This window comes from Oxyura jamaicensis, chromosome 3, assembly GCF_011077185.1.
Source record: "Oxyura jamaicensis isolate SHBP4307 breed ruddy duck chromosome 3, BPBGC_Ojam_1.0, whole genome shotgun sequence".
Lineage (NCBI taxonomy): Eukaryota > Metazoa > Chordata > Aves > Anseriformes > Anatidae > Oxyura > Oxyura jamaicensis.
Genome location: NC_048895.1, coordinates 40,174,739 through 40,195,859, shown reverse-complemented (window position 1 = coordinate 40,195,859; position 21,121 = coordinate 40,174,739). Strand labels below are relative to the sequence as shown.

The window sequence follows — 21,121 nt, the reverse complement described above, 5'->3', positions numbered from 1 at the left end:
TCATGTTTCATGGAGAAACACAGGAAAGCAAAATGCTAAATATGTGAGACTTCTGGGAAAAATGGGAACATGGTGGAAGGCAGGGCGAGCTGACTCACCGTAATGATCCTGAAAACACCCCCTCCATCATTCACTGTCACTTTGTGAAGGTTTCTTGAAACAAGACCCTGAAGATCCTGGCTTTCCCACACAATGGTGCCTTCAAAACTCTGTTAAGAGAGCATAACGTTGTTACACAGGTATTTAAAAGACTTTAAAGGATGAAAAATCAAACAGTTGTTGTTTTTTATTTTTAAAATAATCAACTTCACAAAATGGATAGCTTCAACATGCAACATGAATGTTTTACTTACACTTCAAAAAAAAGTCAGATAAAAGAAATACATCTGTGAAACTCAGTAACACTGTTGTGCTTTTAGGACTAATCATTAATCTGCATTAAGAACATTAAACTTTTAACAGGAATCTACTGTAAAAGCCTTTGGCTTTTTAACATCATTAAGATGGCATTCAAATGTGAACTGACTTTTTTTTTAAATCAAAGGCAGGACAAAAAGAATACATTAGAATAGATTTGGAAATAAGTGCTGCTTTTTAGTTATCTGCAAAAACCGGAGATCAGAGACATGGTCCTGACATCAGCAAAACTCAAAGGAAATCAGTGCCACCTTTATCCTGGCAAAGCTGCCACAAGCTACTGTAGGAGAGTCACAGAACTCTGGCCTCACATCTTGGCAGGTAGGGAAGTGAGGAGAAAAACAAGTGATTCTCTTTAAAACTTTCTATTTTTAACTCTCAATTTAAGTTATATTACTGCATTTTTAATATATTTTTTCTTGCATTTAAGAGCATTTCATTTCAACTTGAAACTAATCCCCCTAACTGTCCAACCTATTTTATGTAAGACTTTCCTGAAGACCCCTGAGAACATGCAAAAGGACAAACGGTATGTTGAACAGCTAAGAATAGTGGTAGTATTATTATATTTTTCTATTTTTTTTAAAGCAATCTCACCCTTATCAAGGGTGTATGGAGCGTTTGTGAGGCTATTACACTCCTGGCTGCTAAATGAGTGCATTCAGGTTTGTTTCTCCCAGTTTCATAGAAAAAACACTGGTAGACAGAGCAGACCTCAGAACAGAGAAATGACTTATCATAGAATCATTAAGGTTGGAGAAGCCCTCCAAGATCATCTGCTCCAACCACCCACTACCACCAATGTCACCCACTAAACCATGTCCCTAAGCACCACGTCCAACCTTTCCTTGAACAACCCCAGGGACGGAGACGCCACCACCTCCCTGGGCAACGCATTCCAGTGCCTGACTGCTCTTTCTGAGAAGAAATGTCTCCTCATTTCTAAACTAAACCTCCCCTGGCACAACTTGAGGCCATTCCCTCTAGTCCTGTCGCTAGTTACCTGTGTGAGAAGAGGCCGACCCCCAGCTCCCCACACCTTCCTTTCAGGCAGCTGCAGAGAGCAGTAAGGGCTCCCCTGAGCCTCCTCTTCTCCTGACTAAACAACCCCAGTTCCCTCAGCTGCTCCTCACAGGACTTGTGCTCCAGGCCCTTCACCAGACTCATAGCCCTCCTCTGGACACGCTCCAAGGCCTCAATGTCCTTCTTGTAGTGAGGGTACAAATTCTTGTTTCAAGTATTCATAGTTACATCTCTCTGTTGCTGTTGGAAGTCTGTTTACTTGTACTAGCCTCTCAGCTTTTTCCCATTTCAGCTTCCTGGTACTTCAGAAAACTTCCCCAGAAGCTCTTCAGTTACTAACCATCATGTCCAGCTTACATTATAGCTCAATTATTTGCTTTTCTCCAGAAGTATGTCTTAACACATCTGCAACAGTCTCAGTATTTAATTAGAGCTGCATATTTCAGAAGGTTCTCATCTATTACTTACAATGCCAGCTTTATAATAATGGAGCTAGTCAGTGTTTATTCAAGACTGATTTACATGTTCAGTATCTTCCTCTTACTTCTTTAATTACATCATAGAATTACAGAATGGCTCAGGTTGGAAGGGACTTTAAAGTTCACCCAGTTCTAAGCCCTTTGCCCTGGGCAGGGCTGCCTCCCACTAGATCAGGTTGCCCAGGGCCCCATCCAACCTGGCCTCAAACCTGGCCAGGGATGGGGCATCCACAGCTTCTCTGGGCAGCCTGTGCCAGTGCCTCACCACCCTCTGAGGGAAGCATTTCCACCTAACATCTAATCTAAATCTCCTCTCTTTCAGTTTAAAACTATCCTCCCTTGTCCTATCACTATCTGCCCAAGCTCTTCATCTTTTTTATAAGCCCCCTTTAAGTCCTGAAAAGCTGCCATGAGGTCTCCCTGGAGCCTTCTGTTCTTCAGGCTGAACACCCCCAAATCTCCAGGACTCTGTAGATTTGTTAGATCTGTGTCAGAATTGCTGAAGTTTTATCTTCCAAATGAGAAATAAGAGGTCTGTGTGTACTGTACATTAACAAATGATGAAGAGGACTTCACCAAATGCCTACTGTGTATTTGTGTTTCTGTAAGCAACAGCTGTAAATTATGGATTGAAAACTCTGTGCAATATCAAGTCCTAAGCCCAAGAAGTATTGAACAGTACTGACGCAGGCTAGGAAGCAGTTGTTAATTTTAAATTATGTAATGGAATAAGCTGCATTTTCAAGAAGAAAACCCCAAACAGAAAGTCAGGCTTATACATATTTCTTCAAAAATATCTCTATGAAGGGATAAAACACCAGATTTAAATTAAAATCTAAGGTAGGACTTCAAGGTACAGTAAAATGCAGTTCTGGCACTTGTTCCAGGAATACCAACAATTGGCTACAATCACCATATCAAAGTGTTGTGATTAACAAGACAGAAAGCTGCACAGTGGTCAAGTAAGATGACATGCTAGCAATTTGCCAGAGCGTGGGTTCAGGAAGATGTCATTGGTCATGATCAGCATTGCTATTGCAAATGGACCACCACTGAGACATTTTTTAGTGTCAGGACCCCTAAAAACCCTGCACACTGAAACCCATACATACAATTTCTTTATCTGCAGTGGCTTTCGTCTACCAGTCTAACTTCTTTTTCTTGCAATAGAGACTGGGCTTTAATCCCACTTCTGTTTTTCTATATAGACACAACCTTTACTAAGTTGTTTTAAGTAAGGCTGTAAGTCCTTTCACTTTTCAGCAACCGGAAACATTAAAGTTCTTACCACTGAGTATTACTGACACTGACTTCAAGCATGTACCAAGAGTCTTAAACAGTTATTACCAGTGAACCCTAAATGCAAGGCGTTCTAAAGCTGCAAACTATCATTACTTTCCAGGTTGAGAGACTTGTAAGCAAATTTTCTAATTACTTCAGCCTTCAGCTATTCTTACTCTAAACTGTTTAATGGAAGCCGAGGCCTAAAAATGCTGAAAGCAAAGCACTAGTGGCACACCTGAGACTGTATCATCTGTTTTTCCCCATTTAAATTCCAACCTTGTTGCTGCCAGAACACGGCAGCAATTACAGTGCATACCAAACAGGTGTACTGACATACTGCAGCCCTGCCAAACTCCCTTCCTAATGTTAAACAGTGCTGTCCTTTTTGTTTCTCCAACTACTCCCCATTAGTAGCACTGAACACATATGGCACAGAGTCCGATTTTCACACAAGTGGCCTGTGGCTTTTTGTCAACAGAAGTGCATCGCTAAGACTTGGCTGCAAGAGCCCCACATACGAGGTTTAGTTATCTGCCGGTAGTTCTGTTCTTCTGCGCTTCCAGTCGTTGCAAAGCTGAATGATCAATTCTGTCTTTGGCAATCTGGCCTGCCAGATGCTTATTCTAATACTGCGTTTCCCTCCCTTTCCCCCTGATGAGGAGAAAGAGCAGCATGTCAGCTGGAAGATGAATGAAGTTCTTCAGCAGTCTGTACAAGCCATTACTTCGTGAAGGTGCAAGGGCAGAGTATAGATATTGTCTCAGAAACCATCTTTTGACAATTAAACTGTTCGCTAAATTTACTGCTCTCAAACAAGTAGGCAGGAATGCATGCGTGGGCGTTCTATCTCTTCTGAATCATCTTGTATGCTTCAGCATCTTAAGTATCACCGAAGACTACATGCTGTGCATAAACCCTATTAGTCTACATTAGAAACATCATGTTATCCTGTAAGCATTCAGCGGATGACATATATCAGATTAAGGTTGCCCACACAAAGAAATATATGAATACTAATATCCCCTTTCTAAATGAAATACTTCCCATCTGCCTTTCATGAAAAATGCCATCATTTATAGCTAAATTACAACTGCCTAGAATTTTAGTAACTCGGAACGAAGTCTTACAGGAAAAGACTTACATGTTATATTAGCAAGTTTGGAGAAGCAAGAAGTTTAAAAATTGTTTAAGATGACAAACCAATTAATCAGCTGCAGAGTTGCCTTAAGGAGAACAGGTTTCCAAATACAGTCATTTGTATAGAGCCAGGGGAATAAACTGGGGACTGAACTGGCCCCAAATGTCTTCCCCTCCCCTACAGTTTCTCTCACTCCGTTCTTTCATAAAACATTTAATATCTTCCACAATAAAACAACCCAGGCCAAAGACAACAGAAATAGCAACAAAGGCCCAGCAATTTGCATAATATTTAAATGAAGAGAAACAGACTAAAATGGAAGCTGACATATTTAAAGAGATATTGGGAGTCCATCATGAAAAATTCCTTGTACCTGAGAGCATCTACTGAACTGGAATTCTCATTCTGAGTCAATTGGTATTCATTAAACCTTCACTGTAACAGTATCAGGATTTTTTCCTACTTATATTCTGTTTCTTCCTCTTTAATAATATTCCTTCCTAAGCAGCCACAACTGTACCTCTATACCAAAACCCAACCCTAGGACTGCACCCCCAAAAAGGATCAACCAAGAAAAAAACAAAACTTTATTGTCTGCCGTGATTGCTTAGCTAAGGGTTACTAGGCAGGTTTCTCAGGACAATTGAAAATGCTAAAGTTGTCATTACTGCCCAGAAAGCAGTATTTCCCTAAAGTTCTGAGCAGCTGTTGACAAGTTTTGAAGCCCCAAATGTCAGCTTCTGTGCCACATACTCCATCTGCTATTTTACATGTAGATCCTACCAAAGACCTCCTTGAAGCTTTCTTGCATGGCTCAATAAACAAACAATATCCCCACTGCTGCTGTCAGACATGGAACAACCAAAACTTCAGAAGCCCTAAGTAAGTGCATCTCAACTATGACTGTTCAACTCATACTGTCATTGCAATCATAACACACAATACACTGCTATTTTCTCCAAGGCATCAGAACCAGAATCCTCTTTTCCACCTTTTCTGTAGAAATCTGCGCCAGCCTGTCCTCTATATCTCTTGTAGTAATGTCAGAATAAGCAGGAGTAAGAAAGAAGTGCCCCATTCTCTGGTAAAGTTTCCCACACAAACTAAGCAGGTATAATTTTCACTCAGAAACCAAAAAAAGTTTCCACAATACTGAAATTGCTACTAATTGTCATGGTTTTGTTTCTTTTTTTTTTTTTTTTTAATCACTTTGTATTTTCACATTTTGCTTTATAAGTGATGATGAGATGATGAAAAAAGAAATTCTGGACTTCAGCATATCCCCCCAAATATCACCCTAGAGATTTTCATTTCGCCTTTTTTCACTGCCTCAAGCAAAGGCCAGTTTTATCTGCCAGTCTCTCTGGCAGATTTGAAAGAACTGCAAGCTCTTCCAATACTGCACATACCTCTGGCAAAATGAACTGCTCTACAGGCTTGTACCACAGCCTGTTCACTTGCACTCCACAGCTTGGTGGGCTAAAGCGGGCACTGAAGAGAGCTTCCTGTGAATAACAACAACAACAAAAACACATCGCAAGCACTGTGAGATTATACAAATCTTGATCATCTCAGTTAAAATGGAAACAGACTTATTGATTGTATAAAATTTACGCAATTTTCTTCTCAAGACAGTCCCACAGAGTGCACAGAATTCAAGTGCTGGGCTGAGATGGCAGAGGCAAGCAACAATGGAACAAGAGTGCAAGTTCAGCTACCACCCAGCCAACACAGCACGTCATCTGGAAGACTCAGCAGCCTAGATAACAGATTTTTTTATCTTCTGTTTATATAGCTGACTACTATTAAATGCAGCTGAGGATGCTGACCCCTAAAACTTAATTGTGACTGCATTAAATAGGCCACCAAACAGCTCTTAGATGGTAACATGTGAAATAAAGATGCTGCATTGCCTGATTCCCAATCCGCAGAAAACAGTCTCCAAGCTTTCCTAAGATCCTAATTTTTCACCTTCACTGTAAGTAAAAAGCTAATGCAAATCAAGTTATTAGGTTGCCAACATTTACTATTCTACCATTTTGCAAACAAAAACCTGATTATAATATTTTATTTTTTGCATTATAAAACTAACTCTTTGGATGTTCACCAAAAAAGCCATACTTCAGTATATCTTCTGTACTTAATTAACTTAAATTTAAAATTATTTCTGTATTATTGTCAGAAGTCTTGATATTTGCCCATCAAGTTATTAGAAGGGATAAATACAATATACTAAATGCAATGAACACCACAGGATCACAGAATGGCTGAGGTGGGAAAGGACTTCTAGAGCCCACCTGGTCCAAGATCACCGCTCAAGCAGGGCCACCCAGAGCAGGCTGCCCAGGACCATGCCCAGATGGCTTTCAAATTTTTCCAAGGAGGGAGACTCCACAACCTCTCTGGGCAACCCATCTCAGTGCTCCATCACCTGCACAGTAAAGAAGTGCTTCCTAATCACACTCAAACATTTTTTCCCTCCATGTTTTCATTCCACAAGCACTAATTTAGTCTATTAAACCCGTAACTGAGATTGGGAGTGGGAGGAATTGTCACTGGAGTTTGATTACTACCTTTAAGAAACAACAATTTCTAGAAAAGTCAAAATGACTTGCCAGAGGACAGACGAAAAAAAAATACAGCTATACTGCTATATTGCCTCAAAGGCAGTGTGTCTTTCTGGGAATGCGTTTTAAACATATTTAATAGTTTATTTTTTATTCCTTAATACCTATCAATATTTCAGAATCTCAGATGTAATCAAAATTGTATCTTTGAATTAGATATTAGTGTTCTTTCAGAAAGCATTTCAATTAATTCATAGTACTTTGTGAATTTATTTTTTTTTCTAACCCATCTGGGATATATATAGCTGTGAAATAAGAATTTATGATGCAGCAGAAGAAAAATATAATTCATATGCTTGCCAGTTAAGTACTTCTCTTCTAAATCATCAACACAGCATGTTGCTTTCTGTAAGAACTTAATCCACAATAAAGAGACAACACACTTTAGTTCACTCTCAAAAGATAACTACAACACTCCACCTCATGTTCTGCCTGGTACAGTTTGACAGTGATGTTCCTCTGGAATCCCACCCCATCGGCCTCATAAAATACCCCAAGACTGGTAATGACAATGGGGTAAAGTACACGGAAGTTCACACTGACAATTCTGTCCTCAGATAGCACAGAAGGTACGTCCTCAGGGAGACTGAATGCTTCAATTTCCTGATTCAAAGCTGTATGAAAAGAGAAAAGACAGAGATAATGTGAGAAGATTTCATAGTTCTGGCACTGGACAAACAGAAATCACACTGAATACACACAAAGCATGCTGATTAATTAGCATGGCTGGCAAGTGCACAAGGATAACCAAATACTGGAGGAGAAGAAAAGACAACTGGCTGCAGACTGCAGTAAGGAGAAAAAGCAATGCAGCAGTCTGCAGGTTACCAGCAATTGCAAGGCAATGCCTACATATCCACAGAGAAAACACTAGAAACATAATAAATCCACAGAGTGAAGATAAAAATGGTATTTGATTGCATGAATATCTGTTTATTAATATATGAAAATAACTACATATCAAAATGGCATACACCTCCACTTAATTTGGCTGCCCGTTTTTCGGCACTATCCCCTCCCCTAAGCCCTGAGGTACCCTTTATCCTCAGGAGGTTGGCTAAGTAGTGGCTGTTGCCATTCAAAGACAAAGTAGGGAATGTTTCAAATTATTGTAAATCATGGCTTAAGGGCTAGACAGTCCCTAGTTAACTCTTAATTAAAGAGCAAAAATAAATTGGAAAAAAAAGGTGACAGGAATAAGTTTATAATTTTAGTTCAGGTATTTTCGTAAGGCAGCATTTCTTTTTTTCCCCATTGTACTTTTCCTAATTGTTCCCTTTCTAGGGCACGATCTGGAAAATCTATCAGGCAGACTTGATTAAAACTTCACCAACACAGTTTGCCTGACACTCAAGACCCCTTTCCCAGCCGTGCTACTCTGTTCACATATGACACTGGACTGGGTCATTCCAGCTCTCCCCAGCTTCTTTTTACACAGGGATAACAGTAAAAACATACACTGCATGGAAGACCATTCCTTGACACAGGGAGAATGCAAATTCATGAGAATTCAATGGCCTCCTGTTCAGACCCTCAAAGGTCTCTCCTTTTCACGCCCGCGTTGGGCACTTTCAGGAAGGTTACACAACTGTCAGGACAGCAAATTATACGTGGAGTTTATTTTCAAGACTAGCTCTCTCAGTTAAACACCCCAAATTACTCTCACAGAAGGTGATTAGTTGTAGTTCAGACCACAGAATTTTAAAAGTTAACTTCTGTACCTGGGTTACTGATGTTCAGAAGTTTGCAGGAGTAGGGGTCTTCTCTGTCCTCCACTGGCACAGCACAACCATGCGCACCTATTATAAACTTCACAAGGACACTAAAATAATTTGGTTTTATTAACACCAGTTCTCTTCCCTCCTCCCTCCACCTGCAATTAACTCATTTCATCACAATGGCCTGTCTTTCACAGGATTAAGATTTTGATATCCTTAAAATCAGCAGTGAGGGTCTCTATGCAGAGCAACCACGTGTCCCTGCATGTAGGCTCAATCCCAAACCCACGTGAGCCTTTCACACCTTTTACATGAGGGCACAGGAATATCAGCAACCAGAAGCAGGATTCAAGACAGACAATACACTAAGAAGTCACGTCTTCTCCTGCCTCGCTTTGTTACTTAATTCAAATCTGGTTAAATATTCTGCATTCAAAAGGTAATAAATGAGGTAATATTAAAAAAGACACGATAATGCCAAGGGAGGGACAGGGACTCCAGAGTACCTGCTACAATGAAATGTCTCAGCTTTGGGTTGTAGTTGAACAACAGGTTGCTCCTTTCAGCCCCCATGCTGCAGTCAGGAGACACCTTATGCTTCCACCTTAGCCTAGTCTTTCAATTAGCAGCTAAATATCCTCCTCAAATTCCATATAGGCTATGAAAGATCACATTTTTAGATGACTGAAGCAGCCATGCTTCACTCCAAACTGCACATTGACACCGAATTTGTGAACAGTACATGTCTTTCAGTGCAAGGCAGGTACCAAGAGCTGAGGCCTATCAAGATGACATTTACAGGAATGAGCTGCAGCAGAACTTCTTCAGCAGAAAGAGACCGACTGGTCTGCCAGGTCTACGCAAGCAATGAGGAAGGTTTCTGCTGGTCACTCACACTGCAGCTATTTGGGATACCTGGTTCAGTGGGAAATAAGCTGAAACTCTACAGCTGAAGCTGTAGAAAAGATTTTGTGGTTCTCTCACCAAATATGACCCTGCTTGCTTTCAAGTATCGTGAATTACTAAGTATTTCAAAGTGTACATTGCAACACAAAACAGGGAGTCCTACACATCACTAATGAATAACGGCAATTCATTGCAACAATGAATAGCACTGAGCAGTTGAACAGTTAGAAGTTTCTGTATACAGTAGAACAATTAAAATTACCTCTATAAAAATATTTCCAGCCCAGAATAAGGAGTATTTTTATTTAGAACTAAGCAGATTTAAAAAAACAATCAGAGCATAAAATGTTCACAAATGAAAAAAAATCCTTTCCAAAAAAAGGATTAAATCAAAATATTTGTTCATTATATTCTTCTCTCCTCAAAGCCCCCAAAATACAAAACACTAGAGATTACCGTTGGCTCAGTGCAGGATGTCGTTTCAAGTGCTTGAACCAAGTGTTCCTTATAACACTGCGCAGTTCATGATTGTGTCGGGCTGACAAAACACCTACAACAACATCATAATGTTTCAACTTCCACTGAGGAAAGAAGGCCAGTGGACCTAGAAGTATAAAGTGACAACAGATTTATTACATGCACATATTACCACAAGTCTGAGTTGCAAGCAAGAATTAAAATACACATCAAAAATAAGAGGTACCTGAACCACTGAAAAACAAGAGGTAGAATTACTATTGCATTCTTGATTCAGAATCAGGAAAACATTTTCAACACATCAAAACCTTCCCTAGCAATCCGAGAAAACTCTACGGCAATGAACTAAGCAAAGTCACTGCAGATAAACAAAACCTAGAAAGCCTCACACATAAAGCAGGCAAGAACATAAGCCTTGGTTTTCATTGACACCATTCTTTAAGGCCTTGCCTGCCTGTTGTCTGAGCACACTGCCCCCTGAGAACATGTTCTTGCTCTTTTTCCTATAAGCCATCAGAAACCTTATAGGCAAGACACGAGGTCCTGCTGTCCGCTCTGCAAAACTCTTAAGAGATTTCAGGCCTTCTGCTGGCTTGTTGATACCTCCTGCAGCACAATTTGTCCTGAAGTCTGGGGGCTTGGCATTGCTGATACCAGGCCCTCACTATTACAATTGACCGTTATTTTACCTGGAAAAAAATATTTAAATAAAGCCCGTCAGATTCAGAAATACACCAATTTTCCCTCCATTAATTCTTAAAGCTGCTGGACACCTCTGCTTCACCATTTCACTCTAGTAAGTCAAGGCGCATTGCTCCTAGCCTTCTGAAGCTGAACACCACTCTGCCTTCACAGGGTATTATTCCATCCCTACACAGAGGAATGCTCTGGCTTTAGTCATAGCTGGGTGTCACAGCCAATTCTTGTAATCCATGATATAGCCTGTGCTGTTTTAATTTAGAGATCATGAAAGCTGGACTTGCTTTAAAGCAAGACTGTCACTAGACAGAAACCTGAGAAGCTGTGACTTGGAGCCTGCAAACAGCCTGGCGAGTAGCTGAAGTGAATCTGCGTAGTTCAATTTGTCAGACACTCTGGACTTAAGAGGAAGATTTATATTTAGCTCTAGCAAAACACTGCTTTCATCTCATCTCACTAAACTTATTTTTCATTAGGCTGCAGATAAAGAAAACAAATGTAAATGCGAAGGTCCTCTAAACTACTGCATACAGCATAGATGAGATTTTTTTTCCTAATCTAATTTTAAAGAGACCAAAAATATTTCCAAGTCTGTATTGTGTACTCCCACTAGAAAGCGGGTTGTTATCCAGTTTCCACCTTCTGTGCCAGCTTCCACTTCCTCCATTTGGAAAGGGAGAAGATGGCTGGGTCTCGTTACAGGGCCTCGCAGCTCTGTCAGGAGATCCACGCCACAGCTCGTCCGGCCTCAGAGCCTGCCTCCAGCCTGCACTGCAGCCCCAAGAGGCCTCAGCCTGTGCTGAATCCACAACAGAAGACCTCCAAGGAACATCTTTTAGCTCTATTGGTATTTAGCTCTATTGGGCTTATTGGTAATGGCTTGCTCCCAACTCCCTAGTCCCAAGGCCAAGTAAAACAGTGCTCTGCCACCGATTCTCAGTAGGGCACAAGAGCAGGGCAAGCAGGGAGCGATGTTTCCAGAAGCAGACCTTTCCCAGTCTATTTCCCACTAAGTACTTAGTTCTAAGCGTGCAGACACTGATTTTCAGGAAAAAAGGTTTAAGTTCTATAATTATCTAAAGGAATCTGTACTGACAATCTTAACTGACAATTTAAAGGAATCTGTGCAAGCTTATTGATAACTTAAGCTGTACATTAACCTATTAAGAGAAGTATATGCCATCTTATGCTCAAAAGGAATTAAAACCCAGGCAGTAGGCCACTATTTCCATTCAGTATCAGTTTTCACTGAAGTCAATTGTTATCCTCTTACAAAAACAACAGCTTGAATTGGTGGCAAGGTTCAGGAATATGATTTGTTTGCTAATATTGCTCTACAAAACATCTGAAGAAACCTGTGAATCGAACACATCATTCAATCCGAACACAATTTAGCCTTCCAGTGTGCTGGTAAGTACCGACTATCCAGAGCCTCTGCATGTCTTCAGAGGCCACTATATATCGAAGATCTGCCAGGGCTCCACAACAGAGGTATATGATACAGCCACACATTTGTAAGACTACAACATTATAACAAATTCTCCTATAGTCTCATAGCTCTTTCTCACGCATGCCGTTTCTAGGCTCTTCTTCCATCCTTTGATTATTCTTTAAACTGCCTCTGCAGCCTTAACTGCAAGCCCTCCGATATAAACCTCAGGAGGACTAATGTGTTTGTAGACTGCATATTAGGCATGGTTTACACAGATTCAGTTTTTAAAATATCACTTATAATTCAAAGCAGAGCAATTCCATTAAACTAGAATTTAAGAAAAACAAAACTATGAGCAGAAATCTGCAGGGTGACTGGACTCTAAATACTGTAAGTTGGCTTAAATCATTATTTTTTTTAAAGAAAAGCTACTTGAATAAAAAAAAATTGTACTTTTGCTCAGTTTATATTTTAAAATGAGTGAGGCTTTTTCTGAGGAACCATTCATGTGGAAACAGCATTAATGTAACAGATGCTTCAGAATTAATATCCTACTGCTATTAGAACAGACAGTTCTTTCTCTTGTTTTAGGCCATCTTCAGGCTTAGTAAGGTAGCATTTCAGCAGTCTATACTCAGAAGATTGTCTTTTCTGTCCCATGGGTTATGCCATTTTACTTTGAATACCTTTGAAAATGGAAAAAAGAAAAACAAGAAAGAAAGCAAGACAGATTACTTTTGCAAAAATCTAATGAATAAGCTCCTCACTTGTTAGCAGAGGTTTCTACTTCTGACTGAGAAGCAGTAATAACACTTGTTAAACTTTCAGGAAAACAGACCGAGACGTTTCTCTCTAACTACTACTATCAAAAAAGAAGGAGACTGTCAGAGACAGAGGAATAAAAGGAGGAGGCTATTACTCATTTATAAAGACAATTCAGATATGTGCATGTACATGATCTGATGCAGCAGAAGTTAAGAGAAAATGCTGACCTCAAGTCAATAGTAACAAAGTATTTATATAAGCAATCAATACTTGCCACTGGGGACAATGGTGAATTATCACTTATTATATTCTCATGCATTCTTAGACCAACATTTTAAGCATTAATAATAGGCTTAATATATATATACAAAATACATTGCTCTTAACCTTGTGCTGGTTGTGAAGATTACAAGGGGTAATGGCTTTCAACTAAAAGAGGGGAGATTTACATTAGATGTTAGTAGGAAATTCCTCACTCAGAGGGTGGTGAGGCTGCCCAGAGAAGCTGTGGATGCCCCATCCCTGGAAGTGCTCAAGACCAGATTGGATGAGGCCCTGGCAACCTGATCTAGTGGGTGGCATCCCTGCTCGTGGCAGGGGGGTTGAAACTGGATGATCTTTAAGGTCCCTTCTGACAAAAACCATTCTGTGATTCTATGGCAATTAAGCCTTTAATATTTCCAGTTCCAAAAGCAAAGGAAAACCTGAAAATTTTGTGGTTTGTGAAAGTGGGGGAAGCAGGTCAACAGAAGCCTAATCCCAGCTATGCTATTAGCTTTCTGCATGATCCAGTGCACATCTCTTCCCCCTTGTGTTGTTCACACTTCCCAGTTGCTTAACAGAGAAAGTACCTTACAGGGATGTGGCCACTAGCTTACTAATTGTGAAAAGCTATATATGAAGAAACAAAACAACAATAAAATGGGGTATCACATTCCTTGAGAAATTCTAAAAGCGTCTTTAACAGAAGGGATGCAGAAGGAGGAGAAACATTTCCGATTAAAAGGCCACACTACCATTAGTTGCCTTGCTTTTGAATTCTTATTGTTTTAAAGCTGCATCTCAGATGCATCAAGCAGCCCATGATTTCTCTGTGGAGAGTATGTAGCCAAATGTGCAATGCCTACCCCACACTGGGTGCTGCATCTGGCAGAGACAGCTTTCACTTTGCTGTTTTGCTTAAGATGGTTACCCCACAGCAAAGACTACAAAAACAGGAACGGAGGCAGCTGCTGAGATCCACTTACAAACGGATCTTGACTAATTAGAGAGCTGGGCAATCACCAACCACAAGAGGTTTAACAAGAGCAAGTGCTGGATTCTGCACCTGGGATGGGGCAACCCTGGCTATATGTACAAACTGGGGGATGAGAGGCTGGAGAGCAGCCCTGTGGAAAGGGAGCTGGGGATTCTGGTTGACAGCAAGTTGAACACGAGGCAGTGATGTGCCCTGGCAGCCCAAAGGGCCATCAGTACCCTGGGGTGCATCAGGCAGGGCACTGCCGGCTGGCTGAGTGGAGGGATTGTCCCACTCTGCTCTGTGCTGGTGTGGCCTTACCTAGAGCACTGTGTGCAGTTTGGGTGCAACATTATAAGAAGGACATAAAACTGTTAGAGAGTCTCCAAAGGAGAGCTACAAAGGAGGGTAAGACACAAAAGGAGTGGCTGAGGCCCCTTGGTTTGCTCAGTCCCGAGCAGAGCAGGCCGAGGGGAGGCCTCATGGCGGCCTGCAGCTCCCTCACGAGGGGAGCGGAGGGGCAGGCGCTGAGCTCTGCTCTCTGGGGACAGCGACAGGACCCGAGGGAACAGCACGGGGCTGGGACAGGGGAGGGTCAGGCTGGGGGTTAGGGAAAGGTTCTGCACCCAGAGGGTGGTTGGGCACCGGGACAGGCTCCCCAGGGCAGTGGTCACAGCACCGAGCCTGAAGGAGCTCAAGAAGTGTTTGGACAACGCTCTCAAAAATACAGGTTGATTTTTGGGTGGTCCTTTGGGGACCCAGGAGTTGGACTCAATGACCCTTGTGGGTCCTTTCCAGCTTAGGATATTCTCTGCTCCTGTGCTTTAATTCTGCACAGCAACCATAATGAGTATTTCTGTCAGCACCAGGACTGACAGAAGTCCCATCTGCCAGTCTTGCATCACATGGTTAATCAGCTCTTACTGAAGCTTTTCTTAGGCTGGGGTATTTGTAAGGACACGCTCCCATACAGTTCTCTGATGTCTGACCATACATGTATTTCTGTTAGTGCAGCTGTTCACCTCAGCATGACCTACCATAAGCTTTCACAGGATTTTCAGTCAACAATTTTCAGGAAAATGGGAAAATGCCAGTCTTTGGGACCTCCACCTGTTTGTCAAGCTTGACAAAGAACTACCAACTAATTAAAGTCAGGGAGAGACACAGGAAAGGCTAAATAAATGCATATAGAGAGCACAAAGCTGTGCCCTTGGAGGACAAGACTAAAGACACAGAAGTGTGTCTCCTGCTGAGTTGACCATGGTAAGAGGTCCCTGCTGACAGGCAGTCTGCTGGCCCTAGTCAGATTTTAACCACCTCAGCTGCAGTCAAAGGCTCCAGAAGTTTTGCAAAATCCCTAACTACAAATATTAGCATGCATCTCTCCTTCCTGTGAGACTGACTCTCAAGTAAAATGTCAAGTCAAGCTGTTAATTATATTTACTGCCATTAGAAGGAGATGAAAAGATTGAGAGATCATTTAGCTTGATTTTGTCAATAAACAAAGTAAATGTGATCTTGCTGCACATATCTCCATTGATGAGTCCCCTAACAACTACTAAATCTGCCAGGTGTTTTCAGTCAAGTCTGACAAATAGCACAGGCCCCGAAGTGGTTCAGTTCCTATGTGTTTTATGGAACCAGACTGGATAGCAAAGGGATGCCTTGCTAGTGCTTGCACTGAAAGACCCAGCAGTGTATGTTTCATTGCACGATCAGGCACCAGAAAACCTCCACCAGCTAGAGTAAGACAGCTCCACAAAAAGCTGGGTTTTGTATCTTCTGCTAAACATGCAGCTATCCTTTTTTTTTTTTTTTTAATAAATAAATTAATTAAATTAGAAAAAAACAATTAATGGAATAAAGTAGGCCAGTCAGAAGTTATTAAGAATATTCTAAACTAAGTCACTTCACAAAATAAGACTAAAAAGGACTCCGCACACCAAACCCACATATTCCAGGTGTTACCTCTGCCTATTCTTATGATTTTGCAAGCATTTTTAAATGCCTTTCTTTTCTGTGCTGCTTTGCAAAAGGTCCAAACAAACACGGAGGAAGGAATTAACTGAATATAAAGAAGGTTTGTATTCACAAAGTGCTGACACATGCAGAAAAAGAACAAACCAAAGAGCAAAAGCAGCTCTCCCCCCAACTCTAATCTTCTTCACTTGAAGTAATCTGCTATAGCTCATCTGCATTACAGGTTCCTGTGCAAGCAGAGCTACATGACCTCACTGCAGGACCTACTTTATACCACAGCTAAAAATCAACAAGACGTGCACCCCGGTTGCTGCAGGAGCACAGTGCTCCTTGATACAGACAAGCCTTTAGACAAGCTTTTAAGCAAGCTTTACAGAAAACCTCTGTAGGCAGAAGATTTAATTTTTTTTACAACAACAGCATTCCCTTAAGGAAATAGAACAGCAGGGTCCTTCAAAGTTGCAAAGCAGCAGTAATAATACTGGCTGGATGATGGTGCTCTAAACAACATTAATGATATAGCACTTGCACACTTCCAGGCAAATCTGGGAACAATGTGCCAAGCATCAAGTGCAGACACAAAACGAACAAAGCAAATCCTTTTTGCAACACCTAAACTGATGTGCATTTTTTTGGAAGCACAGCTCCTTTACCTTTGAAAAGTAATTAGCAATCTCTGGTGACATGGAACAAAAGCCTACTCCCAGAGATAGCTGCTTGCCCCCTTCTGGCTGTTCTAGTCAGCAGGCAATTTAGAAAAGAACAGGTAACGAAAGACGTTCCTTCAGTCACAAGTCTCGCTGCCTAGCTCCGGCAGAACTTGTACTCTATAGCCCTTGCTTCAATGCCAAAATGCATTAAAAATACAGCTTCAATGTTGTTCATCCATAGTTTGCAATGGATCACGCAGAGTAACTGCAAGTTGAAAAAAATCCCAAATCAGTTGCCAAATATTGGATTTTTGTCAATTATTTCAGGCCCATCAAATGTGAGGGACTTGTTTCTGTTTGGAATGCTCCATCCCTGCAGAACAATGTTCTAGTAAGATCTTACAGATCAAGGCTGGGTAACAACTTGCATTTTAGGCAGCACTGCACAGCTACTTCCACTGCCAAACGTGACCTCTTGCCAGGTTTCAGTATCCAAGGCCATCACACCAATTAGTCTTTGCATGCCTACGAAAGATGAAATACCTTAATGACCAAGCAATGTACAAGCTGTATATTGGCAGACAGGGTCATAACACATCTCAAGAACACCTCTTCTTAAGAAGGTATCACTTTTTGGCAGAAATTCTCCTTGTGGAGCGAAGTATCATTCTTAGCCTCAGGGGTTGTTTCTACATTTTGTTGTACTAGTACTGAAAAGCCAAAAGCAGGTTAAGCTCTCCCTCCTCTCTCCTGTACACAGGGTAGTCCATGCAGGACACAGTCCTAATTCTGCAAGGTAAATCACTAAATACCAGCCTGACCAACCCTGTATGTGGTTCCATTAGGCCAGTGCTGGAGAAAGTATGTGCTGAACCACAGGACAACAGATGGCACACAGGCAGTTTCTAGAAAATGGCATTTCTTAATCTGTTCCGTAATTATTCAGACTGACTCTTAACATAACCAAAAGGGTCAAATTTTAGCTGCCGCACGCCCTCAGAAATGTAACAGGAGTTATGTCTGAAAGGGCATTGCCCTCAGCAGAGAAGTAGCACATTATACTGAGTGTGGGGGGCTTTTGATTAGGTACCGTAACTGAAGCCCTACAATTCATAATTTCCTACTCAGTACGAATCACGCCATCAATTAAAACCTACAATTAGCAATGAAGCAATAAATCCACATGGAGTGCGAAAAGCAGGTCTGTCTGTTCTTTCTCAAGTTTCTGAGGTCATTTTATAATTAGCTTTTATCTAAGATTTTTACAAAAATTAACTAAAGCTTCCTACCCACGAACTTCCTTTGGATGGCACCTGTTTGTAACCAGTTAGACTTCAATTAAACCTAAAAGCACGTTCTTGCACAAGTCTTGCTCAGAAGTGTGAATTAGAGCCCCAATAACCGATAAATAAAAAGAGAGCAAAGAGCCACCGAAGTCAGGACACCGAGGCAACGGTCAGTGCCTTTGGTCTCAGAACCGATCCCATTTATTTTCCCAGTTAATGAGCACGGCGTACACGAAGTATACTGTCTTCTGTGACACCAAGGTGAAAGTCATCATGAACACAGAGGAAGTCCAAACACCACCCACTGAGAGATGGATGACTCCAAGGGCCAAAGCATGCAGGCAGACCATGGGCCTTTCAGATGGGGCAGTCAGGAAAAGGGTTTTATTAAAGGAGGCACTTCCAGGAGGAGAAGCAGTAGAAGGAATAAGCAGAGACTGGAAAAGGAATTACTGTCTATAGGTTAGATGACTTTGGATGTAAACAACAAGAATGCACTGCTATGACAACTAGAAATGGAAAGCCTATTTTACCAGTAGAAACTGTAAGTACCTGGCTTGTCCAGCTTAGGAGAACAAAGGCTTAAAACAGATATCTTTGCTCTCTGTGGTTGCATGATAGACATGTAGTTAAAGGAGGAGAAAGACCCTTGCAGCTGAAAGGCTTAAGCACAGAAGGGCAGAAACCAATTGCAAGCAAGTTTAGACCAGAAATTAGGAAACATTTCTAAGTAGGACCATAAGCTTCTGGAACAGCCCCTTCCAAAGAACACTAGAATCCAAGCGAACAAACAAAAAGCAACCTCAACCCTTCACTAAATAAATACAGGCTGCCCAGCTGCCATTTTAAGGCAAAGATCGAGAGTTGCTTATTAGAAAGGGTAAGCTGAATTGACAATTTTGATGTCTACTCCAATCTTGTGTTAACAAGTTGAACGTGTCGAGGTAAATAATCATTAAACAGGTTGTCAGCTTCTTAATAGCAATTTCCATTCTGTGCGTGTGTGCAATAATTATTGAGAGTGGAATTATACTTCTCAAAAAAAAAAAAAAAAAAAAGATGTACTATTGCTTTTGACCTATGCTGGTAGCTTTTTTTTCAACTGTTGAGACACAGGCAAATGACATATGAGGTGTACACAAATAATGCATTTTTATGCCACAGCTACTGTGAAACACTGTCCCGTGATCAAATTGAGTTCTTATTCATACCAGGGACTGCAGGCAGCATGTAATAAAGAACAACTGCAGTAGGAAAGAAGAAAAAGAAAGATCAAGAAAGTCAATAGTGAAACATGCCTGGCTTTATCAGGTAATACCCGATCTTCTTAAATAGTCTCAAATTCAAGAAGTATTTTAATAAATAGGGACATCTCTTACTCTTGTATACTAGCTTATTAATGTTCCTAAAACACTCTGAATAATAAAAAAATAAAGCACAGAAGACATCAGAGATAAAAGTGGTCCCTTAGCTCATCCTCCTTTCCTCTGCCAAGGCAGCCATACCTGCAGCTTGAACACTTCGCAGTATTTTGTGAGGACTCAGGGCAGACTCTCCCTTAAATTATAATGCGAAGATTGAGTCTATAGGGAGACAGCTCATGTATCATCTCGAGCATTTTCCTATGGATGATGGAAGTTCTATTTTTATATGAGGCATCAGTTTTTCTCTCCTCGGTGTCAATACATTACTCAACAGGCTACAACTCAATAACCCTTGCACAACCAAAATGTACGCTTACTTTTACTCTATTAAAAATGTACTTTGAAAAAAAAAATAATCTAGTTGTCATTAATGAGTGCAACATAGTTTCACAGTAACAAGCAAAACCACCGATAATAAGTGCAGGTAACAGTGAATCCCTGAGGAGTAAAGCTTCTTCCCTCCTTCCCCAACTGAGAAACTTCTGGATTTCCTTATAAATCTCAACAGAAAATGTCATCGTGAGATTTGGCGCTGCCACTTCCAACTCCAGATCAATGCACCGAAGTTACAAAGGCAGCACCAGGGGGAAGGACAACAGGGCAATCCACACCGTCCAACGGCACTCGGGGCTCGGAACAACTCCTGCTCTTTCACAGTCCCAGTGCCGCCCCACTCATCTGCTAGACGGCCACCACACCGAGTGACACCTGCGCAGCTCCGCAGCCCCTGGGCTCCCCAAATCCCCCGGCCTTGCTCCTTTGCTGATCTCCACTGGAAGCCAGCAGACAGGCTCCTGCCTGCTCGCAGCTGACTGTGCAGGGAGCAGAAGTGGCCCTGCTGCGTGGCTTTGTTACCGAACGGGCTACGGGCTTCTCTGCACAGAGTCCTAAGCAGATCGCAAAAAAAAAAATGAACTCAATATTCCCCCATCGGGTTCCAGACACCCTGTGAAAAGCGCATCTCGGTGTTCTGGGACGGCATCCCCGGCTGTCTGACCGAAGTTTCTCTCCCAGCTCGTTTCCAACACTTGTGCGAATTCGCGGCCTGAAGCCCAGGAGCCGCGTTACAAAGGGCACAGCCCGGGTCCTCAGGGCTCTGCTCCCGCTGCAACAGCTCTGTGCACCTTGGGGGGCTGGGGGGGTAGAGCCCTATAGGGCAAAACGCGGCGCACAAAGAGCGGGGACCCCCGCTATGGGGCGGAGGGCTGGGGGCAGGCTCGGGGCTGGGGTCCCCCCGCCGGCCCCCTTTGAGATCAGCCCAATTTCAGCCCCCGGGCGCCCCGCCCGCCGCCTCCCTCCCTGCGGAGCCCGTTTACCGGCCGCAGCCCCCGTCCCCTGGCCGCCTCTTCCCTACCTGCCGCCTGCCTCCCGGGGCCGCTGGGGCAGCCGAGCAGCAGCCAGAGGTGCAGCGCGACCCCGACCGCACAGGGGCACAGCAGCACCAGCCAGTTTCGCATTGGCCGCCGCCGCCGCCGCCGCCGCCGCCGCCGCCGCCGCCAGCCCCTTCCCCTCCGCGCCGGCCTCTCCCGGCGCCGCCGGGGCTCCGGGCAGGCTCGGCCGAGCGCGGCTCCTCCCTGCC

General features: G+C 42.3%; 1 protein-coding gene across 3 annotated transcripts in view; it reads right to left on the bottom strand.

The window, feature by feature from the left end:
- Positions 1-21,080, bottom strand: part of B3GALNT2 (beta-1,3-N-acetylgalactosaminyltransferase 2) — a 31,770-nt gene extending 10,690 nt beyond the window's left edge. The window contains exons 1-6 of one of the 3 annotated variants that reach the window (XM_035321039.1): positions 20,897-21,080; positions 10,049-10,196; positions 8,690-8,790; positions 7,389-7,582; positions 5,751-5,846; positions 99-209 (exon numbers count right to left, since the gene is read on the bottom strand). In XM_035321039.1, the coding sequence (XP_035176930.1) occupies positions 99-209; positions 5,751-5,846; positions 7,389-7,582; positions 8,690-8,790; positions 10,049-10,196; positions 20,897-20,999 (753 nt within the window). In that variant the 5' untranslated portion in view covers positions 21,000-21,080. The remainder of the gene's footprint in view (positions 1-98; positions 210-5,750; positions 5,847-7,388; positions 7,583-8,689; positions 8,791-10,048; positions 10,197-20,896) is intronic. The other 2 variants (XM_035321041.1, XM_035321038.1) reach the window with 2 other exon arrangements.
- Between the last annotated feature and the right edge of the window lie 41 nt (positions 21,081-21,121).